General features: G+C 33.1%; 1 protein-coding gene across 1 annotated transcript; it reads left to right on the top strand.

Moving 5' to 3' along the window:
• Nucleotides 1-6,267: 6,267 nt before the first annotated feature.
• Nucleotides 6,268-9,830, top strand: LOC145061164 (protein neprosin-like). The gene is made up of 7 exons (XM_079008563.1): nt 6,268-6,728; nt 6,828-6,914; nt 7,017-7,271; nt 7,454-7,615; nt 7,909-7,962; nt 8,092-8,238; nt 9,232-9,830. The coding sequence occupies exons 1-7, from the start codon at nt 6,600-6,602 to the stop codon at nt 9,607-9,609; spliced, it is 1,212 nt and encodes a 403-aa protein (XP_078864689.1). The 5' UTR covers nt 6,268-6,599; the 3' UTR covers nt 9,610-9,830.
• The last annotated feature ends 4,532 nt before the right edge of the window (nt 9,831-14,362 follow it).

Genomic DNA, 14,362 nt, shown 5'->3' on the forward strand with positions numbered 1-14,362 from the left:
AAGGCAACAATTATAATTATTATATATATATATATATATATATATATATATATATATATATATATATATATATATATATATATATATATGGAGTTTAATTTTGCATTAATAATCAGATTGTATAAGATAATCAGATGATTTTCTGTACACTTGGTTGACATTTATTCAAACCTATTTGTTTATTAAAATTCTTCGGTTAAATTTGAATATCTGTCTAGCCTTTTCTATCATTCGTTCAGTAAAATATTTTTGCTCTGCTCAATTTATCATCAAAAAATTTAATGAATATTTTAAAATATTTGATAAAGCATTTAGAAACATCTGATAATAATTTCTGTTAAATCCCATTACATTGTTTGAGACGTTTTAAGCCCATTGTCAAAGCAACGGTGGTATGTAATCATTTATTAACCTTTGGAAAATGACACTCTAACACACAAATCAACTTTTTGTTTGTTTTTTATCATCATTTTATTTGTGCAATTGGTTTTCTATATTCGGTGCCTTATATATTTATTTATTTTCTTGTCTTGCTAGCGTTTTTTTTTTTTTTTTTTTTTTGTTTTTATTTTTATTTTTAAATAAAAGTTCCCCTGTTTGTCGAAAAATTAATATCATTTTCCTAGTAGTGAATCTTCACCATCGGTCAACAAATATTGTACAATCAAAATTTTAAACCTTTAATTGTTTAAAAACTATATTGATTATAAATTGTTCTCTAATAAATCGTTTCAAAGAAAACTATTACAACTGCTAATCTATATGTCACATAAACCCCATTCTAGTTTTCTATATTTGGATTCTAAATTTCAGTTGATTAAAAAAATCAGTTTACTTAAGATGATCGTAATCTGTTGGAATCCTAAGTCGAGTAGGACTTAGAGACCAAGTAATAGCAACCTAGTTTTAGGAAATCATAGACAAGTAGGTTTCTAGTTTCCTAATTGTAATCTAATTACAAGTCGGTAGTTAGGAGTATATATACATTGGTTTTAGGTCGAGTTATGATCATTGGAAAACATTGTAATATTGTGAGTTTTGAGAGAGTTTCTCATATAATCAAAGAATTATTTTGATTAAAACAATCGTGTTTACATATTCCAATCTTTAATTGGTATCAAAGCGAGGTGAAAACGGTGCCGGTTTGAGAGTTGGTTTCAAGAATACCGTAGCCTTTCGCTGTGGGGCAGACACAACGGGAACCGAGTTTGGTTTAAGGGGTATGGATTGTTTTTGAGCGCAAGTTGAAGCATCTCAACAACAACCTCAATTTTTCTTGATCGATCTTGTTCTAAGGTAGAGCGGCTAACCGGAAGCGCGGAATAAACGAACGGGAAGACATCAAAGCGGGTAACTTTGATTCGCCTCGTTTTGCGGGTGACGGAAGACGACAAAGGTGGTCGTGACCTTGTCTTGTTGTTCGGTGGAAAAGTGCTTTCGGAACAAGCTTATTAAAGAGGTCGGAGGGGGGGGGGGGGGGGGTGATTGTTGGAATCCTAAGTCGATGAGGACTTGGAGACCAAGCAATCTAATTTATGGAAAGTTTAGTTTATGACAAGTTGGTCATAAGTTTCCTAGTCTAATACAAGTTGGTTTGTTAGTCTATATATACCTATCTATAATCGAGTTTATGATTATGAGAATAGATTGTAAAACATTGGTTTTGAGCCAATTTTTCCATTTAATCAAAGAGTGGATTTTGATTATTTTTTTGTTTTGCGTTCTCATTTTGTAAACTAGAATTGGTATCAGAGCCAAGGAACCAAAGGCTGTGAAAACAAGTTTGTTACCAGGTCAACATGTCGGATGGAGAAGATGGTGCAGGGCCTCCTCCGGTGAGAGTGAAGGAGGTTGGGACAACCATAGTCGTATGTCCAATGCTTACTTCTACCAATTACACCGTCTGGGCATTGAGGATGAAAGTAGTGCTCAGAATTCACAAAGTTTGGACATCGATTGATCCAGGAACATACGATAATGATGAAAAAAATTACCTGGCAATCGGATTATTGTACCAAGCAATACCAGAATCCTTGATTATGCAGTTGGGAGATGTCGAATCAGCAAAAGACCTTTGGAACTCGATCAAAGCGAGGCACGTTGGCGCCGATCGGGTGAAAGAAGCCCGACTTCAAACCCTAAATTCTGAGTTCGACAGATTGATGATGTCAGAGAAAGAATCAATCGATTCCTTCGCCGGGAAATTGTCAGGAATCGCCTCCCAATTGGCGTCACTGGGAGAAACCATCGTAGAATCGAAGATGGTGAAGAAAATTTTGAAATCCGTACCCAGAAAGTTCCTTCATATCGTGGCGTCACTTGAGCAGGTTCTTGATTTGAAGACCATCGGATACGAGGATATTGTTGGTCGGTTGAAAGCTTACGAGGAGAGGGTGAAGGAAGCGGATGACGGTAGAGAAGAATCGAAAGTCCTGTTCGCCGATGGTGGAGGTAACTCGTCGGGAACGAAGGAAAATGGAAAGTGGAAAGGAACGAGTGAAGTGAATGGGTTTAATGGGACTGGCGGGTCAATTGGATCCGGATCTAGTGGGTTATCCGGGTCGGGCGGATCAGGCGGGCCCAAAGGGAATAATAGGGTTTCTCAAAGCAATCGGCCCAATAAACTGTCCAATTCTAATTCTGATTGCAAAAAATATAATTTTTGTTGCGACAAAAATCGGAAAAACAAGGAAAAGGATCGATCTAAGATAATTTGTTTTCGGTGTGACAAACCGGGTCATTTTGCTTCTGAATGTCCGGAACGACTCCAAAAATTACAAGACGGTGATTTTTCGGAACGTGACGACAGCGACGAGTCCGTTTTTTAAATACGGATTGGGTTGAAGAATTCTCTAGAAGGACTTAGAGATTCGGGGGTGATTGTTGGAATCCTAAGTCGAGTAGGACTTAGAGACCAAGTAATAGCAACCTAGTTTTTAGGAAATCATAAACAAGTAGGTTTCTAGTTTCCTAATTGTAATTTAATTACAAGTTGGTAGTTAGGAGTATATATACATTGGTTTTAGGTCGAGTTATGATCATTGGAAAACATTGTAATATTGTGAGTTTTGAGAGAGTTTCTCATATAATCAAAGAGTTATTTTGATTAAAACAATGGTGTTTACATATTCCAATCTTTATAATCTACCTTTAATTAATTGAAAGTTACTGGTGTTCATGAAAAGTTGTCATTACTAGACAAAAGACAATAGTAACAACGAGATTTATATTAAACACTAAACTTCATGTACATTAGTGGCAACATCGTAAATTGACATGGATTGGAATTGATATGACATACCATTATTTATAATTTGTAAGGAACTGCGTTTGTGGTGTTCCCATTATTGTCTTCATATGTAGAACAAGGACAACCGTCACTAAATGCAATTGTCTAACAATGAACATGTGGGCTGTGGCTACTCAATGCTCACTTCCCAAATTTTGGCACATAGGATACAGATGAAGGGTACAATTGTCAATTCCAAGATCGAAATAAATGAAATTTCATGTGTTCAAACCCTATATCTAGATATTTTGAAACCCTTTATCGAGATATTTTGAATGGATGTTTTGATGTTATGAGTTTAAATTACATAATTAGGTATTGTTTAGACAACCACATATTCATCTTATCCATTAGAAAATGTGTGCATTGGTTGAAACGAGTGTGATAAGCTCATATGAGATAGAAAATGTGCTTCTAAATGGCAACTACAAATGAAAATGAAATTAAAATATCTAAGGAATGCAAAAATAATTTTAAAAAACTCTTAAACAACGTTGGTGATAACGATTTTGTGGCAATATATTTGGAAAAAATAATTCCAATAGAGCACACTACTCTTAGGAACTTACTATTTGTGGTATATGGTAAGAAAGTGAGAATCTATAATAACTGTCCATGGGTTAAATCTTATCACTTTTCTTACCCTATTGAAAATTGTTATTTAATTTACCTGTATTATTGATCTAGATGTGACACCCGTATGTTATACGTGTTTGATAAAACAAAAAATTAAATATGAAAGTTTAAATAAAATTTTATTTAAATTTGCAATTTTAGATTTGAAATTTAAAATTTAAAATTTGAATTTAAAAGGAAATATATTAAATACTATATGAATACTAATATTGTAATTTATTGGTTATTTTCAATTAAAACAATTATTAATTGAGGTGTAAATATGATGTGTTAATTAAAAAAATATAAAAAAATGAGAAAATAACAAATGGAAAAAACAATAATTCAAAAATACCAAAAAATGACATGTATCCAAGTTAATAAGAGAGTGACATTTGTCAAAATTATTTTCATTTATTAAGGATGATATTTTGATCATAGGAATGATCATGAGAAATCTAATTCTTATTTGTGTTACTTTATGTTTTTTTAAAACATAGTTAATCAATAAAGTTCTATAAATTTTAAAATTTATATAATAAAATAGTGTTTAAACAAAATTTACAAGCAAATTACATTGTGAGATCAAAGTATGCAGTTCACTGTAATCAAGACCAATATATGTAGCTATGTTTTATTTATATAACATAGTTATACAAACATTTTCAATCATTTAATTTAAGCATGTTGCCTGTAAAATATTCCATTTCTTAGTTTTAAAATAAAGCAACATGCCATATTTATATATAATAAAGAAATTTCAAACCGATGTTACATAATTAGGCATGTAACCAGTATTGACTTTGAGGTGCTTCAAAGTATGCAAATGGGCTAGCAAAATCTATGACCAATATTGACTTTGAGGGAATAAAGAATAATGCATTTGATGAGAGTCTTAAAAATTTAAATGTCTATATACTATTTATTTTGAATATATTAAAACGTAAGATATTGGATTATGGGGGAAGGCATTATGCAGTATATTATAAAAATACAAAGTGAATAATAATAAATTATTAATTATTTAATTCGTCTCATATTTATCGTCTATTTTTAACTTTTGAAAAATCTTTATTCTCCAACTTTGACGTTAAATAATTTTATTTGTGTTATAAATTACATGATGAAACTTATAACAATGAAAAGACATTTTAAAGACAATCCATTCATATATTTTGCATCAATTATTATATATTAAAAACAAAAATATTTAAGGTCAAAGTTGATGAATGAAGACTTCTAAAATAAAAAATAGATAATAAATATGAGACATAGATATTATTTAATTGGAGAACCAAATAGCCTTTAGCCTAGCAGTATCAAGATATTGAAATTCTGTGCCTCCCTTAAGGAATTAAGAGGTTAATGGTTCGAGTTCCGTGGAGTAAGATTTAGTAAATATGTGTGTTAAACATTAAAAAAATTTTAGAGAGATAAAGTGCTCTTTTCTATATTATTAGGATATTAACTCATACAATATTTATGATATGTAGAAAAAAATCGAGAATGTTTTTGATAGACTAATTTGGAAAATAATCACAACCTTCGAATTATATTAGATCGTGGTTCATATCAATTTTCATACTAATCTTACTTATCATTTGAACCTATATCTATAAAACACGGAACACATATTTAGATATGGTTCTTATTTGTTGTTGCTTTATAGTTTTTGAAATCATCTCAAACTACAAAGTTTTATAGTTTATAAAATTTATATAATAAAACAAATTTTAGTCCAAATAGGCAATTATATTTTATTGTAAGATTAAAATATAAAACATGATCAAAACATGCAATTATGTTTTGTTCAATATTCAACAATATTTTCTTATTTACCAATTTATATACCCGACACATGTTATACCAACATCGTTTAAACCGATTAAACATGATACATGTAACCTATCTCTATTTTTTAGTATTAAAACAAACCAACATTGCTTATTCATATAAAAACATATTTTATTACATAATAAAGACATTTCAAATCATTGTTACATGATTTGGCATATAACTCTTCTAAAAGTATCATAAAAATACATGTTTTATGTATTTTTCACTTACAACTATGCAAAAAGTGATCAATGATCATCCTCCTTTTTGAAAACCCACAAAATTAACACCACCACACTCCAAAAATAAATAAATTTTACACTTTCCTCCCTCAAGAATCTCAAAACCATTTGAGAAGAAGACGATGCATTTTAACATCTCTGATTTTGGATTCACATATTGCAAACAAAAAGATCCCCCAAAAATTCAGGTAAAATGTCAAATCATTTACACCTTCACCTCCACCTCCACCATGAAATTAAGAAGAATTTATTCGTCAATGAGTTTCCAGTGGCATAGTCGTAGGTCCACACTTGCCAAACGACAAACAACATAGCTGGCCTTCTATATATTTTTTTCATCTTCGAATTTCAATCTATAATTTCTTCAATTCTCACTGGTTTTCTTTTTCTTGCTTTAATTTTGGTTTCCCTTTATACCCTCCAAGTCTCTCTCAATCACGAGGGTAACAGAAGAAAGCGTCAACGGTTTTTGTTTGATTCCCATGAAAAATCTTGGTGCGTGAATTTTGTTGTGTATGGATGTGTATGAACAGCAGATGTGATCAGGATAACCTTATATTGTTTCCCATCGTACACAATTTCACTGCCATTGTGTTTGTGTGTGTGAAAGAAGAAAAATGATGGTGAATTTTGCGGTGGTGCTCGGTCTTCTCGTGACGGCGCGTTTATGTTACGCTACCGGAAATGGGTTTCAGGTTATGAAGCATTTGAATCGTTTCAACAAACCTTCAATGAAATCGATCAAGGTTTACTTACTTACTTACTTACTTTCCCTCTTTTATATATCACTGATTCTCCTTTTTTGTTTCGTCAATTTGCTGAATTTTTCTGAATGCATTAAACAGAGCCCAGATGGTGATATCATCGACTGTGTTCATATCTCAAATCAAGCAGCTTTTGATCACCCTTCTCTCAAAAATCATCAAATTCAGGTCTTTCTGTCTCTTTTTCTCTTGATTCCATTTAAAATCGGGGGAAAATTCAATTTCAATTAAAGCTAATCAATGAACACTTCGATCTTTCTTTAATTATAGATGAAGCCAAATTTTCATCCGGAAGGGATGAATTACGAGAGCATGAAAACATCATCAGAAAAGCAGGAAACAATTCCTCAATTATGGCGTTTAAATGGGAATTGTCCGAAAGGAACAATCCCAATTAGAAGAACAAAGAAAGAAGACATTCTCAGAGCTTCTTCGATCAATAAATATGGAAAGAAAACCAGTCAATCCACTGTCGCACATCCAACTTCTGTAGATCTCGACCTCATCAACCAAAGTGGCCATCAGGTGAGTTGTACACTATACATCACAACCTGGTCGACTCAGTTGAATCATGTCACGAGTTTCAATTCATGTACATTACATCTTACTAGAATTAACCTTTTTAGTTAAAAAAAAAATAAATAAATATACCTTTTTGCTTTTACTGAATCTTGCTTGTGTTATCTTTGATTTTGGAGATCATTTAGCATGCAATTGCATACGTTGAAGGAGAGTTTTATGGGGCAAAGGCAACCATGAATGTTTGGGACCCACAAATACAACAATCGAATGAATTCAGTTTATCTCAAATTTGGTTACTCGGAGGCTCATTTGCTTCCGATCTCAACAGTATTGAAGTTGGTTGGCAGGTAACTGGACAAACTTTCTACGACTATTTTACCTTTCACAATACTGATAACAAGGGCATTTACGTCTTTTTCACAAACGAGATATCCAGACCAAGTTCGCATTTTTCCCCCTATTTCGTTCGAACAAAACATTGCGATGTTTGTCGGTCTGAGTCCCATTCGAATACCTGTCAAACACAGTACAACTTGTTCTGTTTTGTTTCGAATACCTGTCAAACACAGTGCAGCCTGTTCTGTTTTGTTCTGTTATACGATGACATGTCATTAATTTTGATACATTTTGACGATATCAGGTTAGTCCAGATCTTTATGGGGATAACCACACGAGATTTTTCACATATTGGACTGTAAGTTCATCTATTTTTATCAATGATTGGATGTGAATTTAAAATAAAAAAATGGATAAATTTGCATAGGATTCTGATGAAATTGTACGACTGTGGGCCCTAATTAATTACTCTATAAAATATTGGCAGAGTGATGCATATCAAGCTACAGGCTGTTACAACCTTCTGTGTTCAGGATTTATTCAAATTAACAATGAGATAGCATTGGGGGCTAGTATTTCTCCTATTTCTAAATACCATGGTTCCCAATATGATATTAGCATTCTTGTTTGGAAGGTAATGTTCTTATTATCGCTATATGTTTTAAACATTTAACATTATTATAAATTATAATTATAATGTTGTGTGAATACATACAAGATTTGATTTGAAAAGAAAATATTTAAAAAGTAATATGGGTTGAACTATTCGTTTAAGGAGGAAGTATAATTAATTTAAAAATGGAAGTTACATAGAGAATCTTTGACGTTTGTTCTCCATGACAAGAATTTCATTTTTTAATGTCAATTATAGCGGGAGATTATTAAAAATTAACATGATATTTTAAGATTTGTCGTGCATTCTTTTAGTGTTTAATATAGTTAGAGGTTTGTATAAAGAGTCATAAAATAACAACATTTTTTATTTATCGCATCTAGGTCACTCGTTAACTTGTTCACTTCACATGTTTAACCAGTATGTTTAGTAAGTTTTGCTGACATGGCGTCTACTGACATGTATTTAACGCATCATAAAATGGTTAAGGTCATAGACGCCATATTAACAAAATGTTCTCGTTGAATAGGTCAACAAGTCAACTTTTTGACCTGAGTAGAACATTGTTCGGTAAATACAATGACTTAGTACGTACACAAAAGAACAACTATTCAACTTATTTTGTGTCTAATGTTGAAATTCAACTTAACAAGACAAATTGCAGAAAATCACAACAAATTTCTATCCTTTTGTTGATTTAACCAATTAATTATATTCTATAATGATTAAATAACTATAATATTTTTTACCACATAAAAAAGTCTTTCTCCCATGTGGTTACCCAAAATGTTTAATTAAAATACCGAAAACACAATTTACTTTCACATTTTTATTTTATTTTAGTCGCTAACTATTACTTTTATTATGATTATTTTAATAATAGTTGGTGTGTTGTTTTATTCTTGTACTTTAACACTAGGTATCTACGGAAAGTGCTTTTTACACTGTCAACAAAATATAATTGTTTAATCAGTTCAAAACAAGTTAAGTGACTAAATAAATAAAATTGATCAGGATCCCGAGCAAGGAAACTGGTGGATGCAATTTGGGAATGGAAAAGTGCTCGGATACTGGCCCGCATCTCTATTTTCTTACTTAACCGACAGTGCATCAATGATCCAATGGGGAGGAGAGGTGGTCAACTCAGCCTCAGACGGGCAGCACACAACCACCCAAATGGGCAGCGGGCACTTTCCCGAAGAAGGATTCGGGAAGTCAAGTTACTTTAGAAATGTTCAAATTGTCGATGGGTCAAATAGTTTAAGGGTTCCTAAAGACATACAAACTTTCACCGAGGAGCCAAATTGTTATGATGTGCAAACGGGAAAGAATGGTGCTTGGGGGAGTTATATTTTCTATGGTGGTCCGGGCAGAAACCAGAACTGCCCGTGAAAATTGATCATATAGTTAAAGAAGTTTGTGCTGGTGTATGTGTGTTATTTTTAGGTTTAATTGTGTATATGTCTTCTGATTTGTTGTAATTTGTTATTGTATACGGTATGTTAGAAACAAGATGATGTTATCGATTCTTTCGATTTTATGTTTTTGTATCCATATGGCCCTTAAAGAATCTTTAGGGCAGTTATAAGGAAGATGATGTTTATATTCTCACATCTTTAAAAAGAGTATAAAATGAAGTATGACTTCTTCAATCATCAAGAGTTTTACTTAGTATCAAGTACGTTTACTTGATAAGCATCTTCAATTCTAGTTATAAAGTATTTCTTTATCATTGATGTTGATATATGCATCAATGCATGCATGTGGTATCAAAAGCATGACTAAAAATTATGTGTCTAATATAGCGATCATGTTGTTATAAAGCGAACTAATTGATTAAGAAGTCTTGAATTGATTTGACAATTAGACTATGATTGATTTTATGTGTTAATAATGGACAATCATGGATGCCATCTATTTTAAATAATTGCACGAAGACTTTAACATATTTATCAAATACGTTTGTTATCCATTTAACGAAACAGTGAAACACAAAATAGAATAAACATGTTTTGGCATGAATTAAATATAGAAGTTTTGATTGCGCATGTGTCTGTCTAACGAATTGTTGTTGATTAAATCATGTTACTTTGATTTCAATCTACTGTTTGTGTTCGCAATGTTTGTTTGTTCAAACTAATATGTCTTGCACGGTTTGAGAGTATGAGACGAATTCCTCCTTACATGGATAGATGATTGCTTGGTTATCGAGTTTATTATTATTATTTATGAATGTTTCATTTTATTTAAGAGTTATTTGAGATCTTAGGGTGCGTTTAGTTGTGAAAAAATGGGTCGTTTTTCGGAAAAATTTTCCAACAAAAATGAGAATTATAAACATGCGTTTAGTTCATCTATTTTCTAAATTTTTTGCTTCCATTTTCTAAAATTATAAAGACGTTGGAAATTTTTGGAAAACCGATAATAATTGTTTTCCATATTTTTCTAATTCCAAATTTTTTCTAAAATATAAATACACACCCACACTCACCCCATCCACCTCTACCTACCCCCATCTTAACACTCCCAACCCACCACGCCCCTACCTACCCACTCCCAACCCCCTTCCCCCCCCCCCCCCCCCCCACACACACACACACTCAAAAACACATATCCACACTCTAATTTCTACTGGTTTCTAAGTTACCATTCTTAGTTGCACATGTGATATTGAAGTAAGCTTGTCTATGTAGGTAATTATTTATCTATAACTTTTTAAAATTAAAAAAACCTTAGATAATCGCTCTCCTGTCATCCCGTCTGCATCCGACTCCATTTTCTTCATCACATCACCCTTTCTGCCTATCTCCTCCTTTAGCCTCTCTCATCCTTTAATCGTCGTCGACCCTAAAGTGATTGTCGTCGATCATGGAGGGCGAGATGAAGATCAATACAGTAATTTCCCCCATTGCCTCCTTCTTTCGGAAACCTGATCCGCGACTCATGTAAGAATGTGACGGTTTTGGCTTTTGGTTAGGCATAAACTACAATCTCACTTTTTATTTTGCTTTTGATTAGGTTGTGGGTGGAGGTTTAGGGGAAGATGAATAGTGGTGGTGGGATGTGGTTGTTGATGGAATTTTTAGGTTACAACTTTAATGTACTTGTGGAAAATTTCTTAAAACTTAAGGGTACATGCAACCTAAGGATCTATGTCTTTACAGTTAATAGCAACATACAATGAACTACTAAACACTATATCATAATTAAAATATATGAGATTAGGGTTACATACCTTTTGAATTGTTATAGCAATCATTTTTTTGAATCCTTTCCTTTTAGTCTTCAGAAAGCAAACCCCAAAACTATGATGTCTTTAATGGCTTATACCCAAAACTAAAAACCCTAGAATGAAGAGAAAAGAGAGGAGAGAGGAAGAAATTTTGTTCACATGATTCTTAGAAATGTCATGAACGAAAATTGCAAGCTAAGGAGTCTTATTTATAGTTTAAGTAACTTGTAGATGAATCCAAATTTGAATTAATTAAATAATAGATTTAATCCCAATTCAAATAATTTCTTTATCTTTAACTAGGAGACTTCCAGAAACCCTAGAACTTCCTCCAAAACCGTCCATACCATGGATGGTTCTAGAATTGCTTCCTTTGTTCAACCATTGAACAATTACAATTCACCACTTGCACCTTTAATTAATTCCAATTAAATTTGATTAATTCTAAATTAATTCTTACCGATTTCATATTAATTCATTAATCATATAAATTAACAACGCAACTGTTTAACTATTGATCTCATATTAATTAATTAACCACATAATAAATTAACAAATCAATTATATATTTTAATTAATATATTAATATAATAATATATTAAAAAATCATTTCCTTCCTCTCCTAATATGATTTCTTGCTATTTCTGGTTAAAAGGGCAACCCAAAAAGGACTTTGCTTTTAATTACAAGTATATATACCAATTTAGTTATGAGCTTAGACACCTTAATCCAACAATCTCCTAATTGGATACGTCTATAACTACAATTGCATGTATTAACTGGAACCAAACAGAAAAGTGTGTTTTCCAAAGCCAATGCCGAACTTCGATTCAAATCAAACGTTGACCTTAAGATAACTGATCAACTATCCATTCGTTCTACAAGATATCACATGAACAAAGTCATAGATTAAATGATCAACCTCATGTTTATTTGTTTATTTCTCGATCTCCGATTTCATGATCAAATTCAGACTACAAAATCGAACACATCAAATCACTCCATACCAGACTTGGTTCTTATAGATCAACCCACATCACCGATGGTCCCAAATATATCGCTTTTCTTGTTAAGGCAAAATGAACGAATAAAGTTTGATTACATAATTATAAGCTTTACTCGTCAAATCACACATGATATTATGTTTTATAACTTCAAGTTATTGACGCATTTACGTAATACCAATGTACAACTGACTTTGTAACATCCCAAAAATCAAGGCAACAATTTTCATTTTTAAATCAAGTAAAATCACTGTTTTCAGATACCATCCAAATCAAAACCATTCATTTACAAAAGATTGTTCTCAAAAATAGAAATCATATATATTAGAGTGTCCCTAAATCAATATCATCAAAACCAAGAGGATGTGCATGATCACGCCTTCACTTTGTCCCAATCATCTGAAGTACCTGAAACATAAAACTGGAAATGTAAGCACGAAGCTTAATAAGTCCCCCAAAGTACCACCACACAAACATATAATCAAACAAATAACGGGTCTACAACCTCATGGTTGGATTACCCCTGGCCCACAACCTTTCGGTTGGAATGCCTCGGACAATAACCTTTTGGTTGGCTTACCCAATACATAATGGGTCCACAACCTCCTGGTTGAATTACCACCGACCCACAACCTTTCGATTGGAATGCCCAGGCCTATAACCTTTCGGTTGGCTTGCCCAATACATAACGGGACCACAACCTCCTGGTTGGATTACCCTCAACCCATAACCTTTCGATTGGAATGCCCCGACCCACAACCTTTTGGTTAGAATGACCCAATCTATTGACTGACAACACAACGCAGTACAGTCTCAACCCACCATACCATGTTGACATATACATAACAAATAACATATATTCATCAACAAATAATCATATGATGAGATAGCAGACAAACATGTAGATCTACAGGGTACTACAACATAACGACATCCTATATACGAGGATGGACAATCTAGTGGGCCGACATTGGTGCCTTCGACCCACAAGTACAGTGAGGAAGTCTCATCTGAATCGAAGAATTCTAGAACACTGTGATACGATCCATTTTACTGTTGCACCTGCGAATCTGTAATCACCAAAACCACGTAAAATCTCAATCAATAGCCCCAAATCCTCAAGTTGGATCCAAAGTCAAACTTGGTTAAAAAGTCAACGGTCAACGGTCAAGGAAAGTCAACAGTCAACCGTCCTCATGACGTGACCAACTATAGCTCATGTCTTGACATGCATCTCACGATGTGACATTCATTTCCTCAGGTCGTGAGATCCGTCTGAGTGCCATTTGATCCAAAAACTTCTTAATCCATTAAGCCACTAATCCATCTTTTCCAGGAGGCTTCCTAACGCTCCTAGGATCATAAAAATTGATGCTTTAAGGTCTTGTATGTCCAATACAAGACTTAAGCTCAAACTAAGTCATTTATGAAGAAAAAGAAGTTAGGTTCTCAAGTAAGGACTAAAAAATCCTCCAAACTTCAGATCCATGAGATATAAGCAATAAGGGACCCCTTGGACCTATAAATTTGCCAACTTTATGGAGTCTCAACACTCTAACTTTTAAACCATGGCTAATGTAACACCGGGTTCCTGATATGTTTTTAAATTATAATTTTATTCATTTTTAGGCAGGAACTCGACGATTTGGAGGCCCCAAACTCGTCGAGTAGGAAATGGATTTGGACGCGGGTTTTGAGGTCTACTCGATGAGTTGGAAGCCTCAACTCGACGAGTAGGACCGCCAGAGTGAAACCTTAATTTTGGGGTTTTGCACCCTATTTAAGCATCTTAATCCCTTTATGTCAGCTTCATTTACGAGGTGAGTTTTACTCCTATATGAATGGGTCGAAGGCACCAAGGCCGGTCCGTTTATGTATGTTAGTATGTTCCGGATTAAGGTCCGATGCT

Source organism: Lactuca serriola, chromosome 7 (assembly GCF_051521515.1).
Source record: "Lactuca serriola cultivar US96UC23 chromosome 7, Lser_US96UC23_V15, whole genome shotgun sequence".
In the NCBI taxonomy this organism is placed as follows: domain Eukaryota; kingdom Viridiplantae; phylum Streptophyta; class Magnoliopsida; order Asterales; family Asteraceae; genus Lactuca; species Lactuca serriola.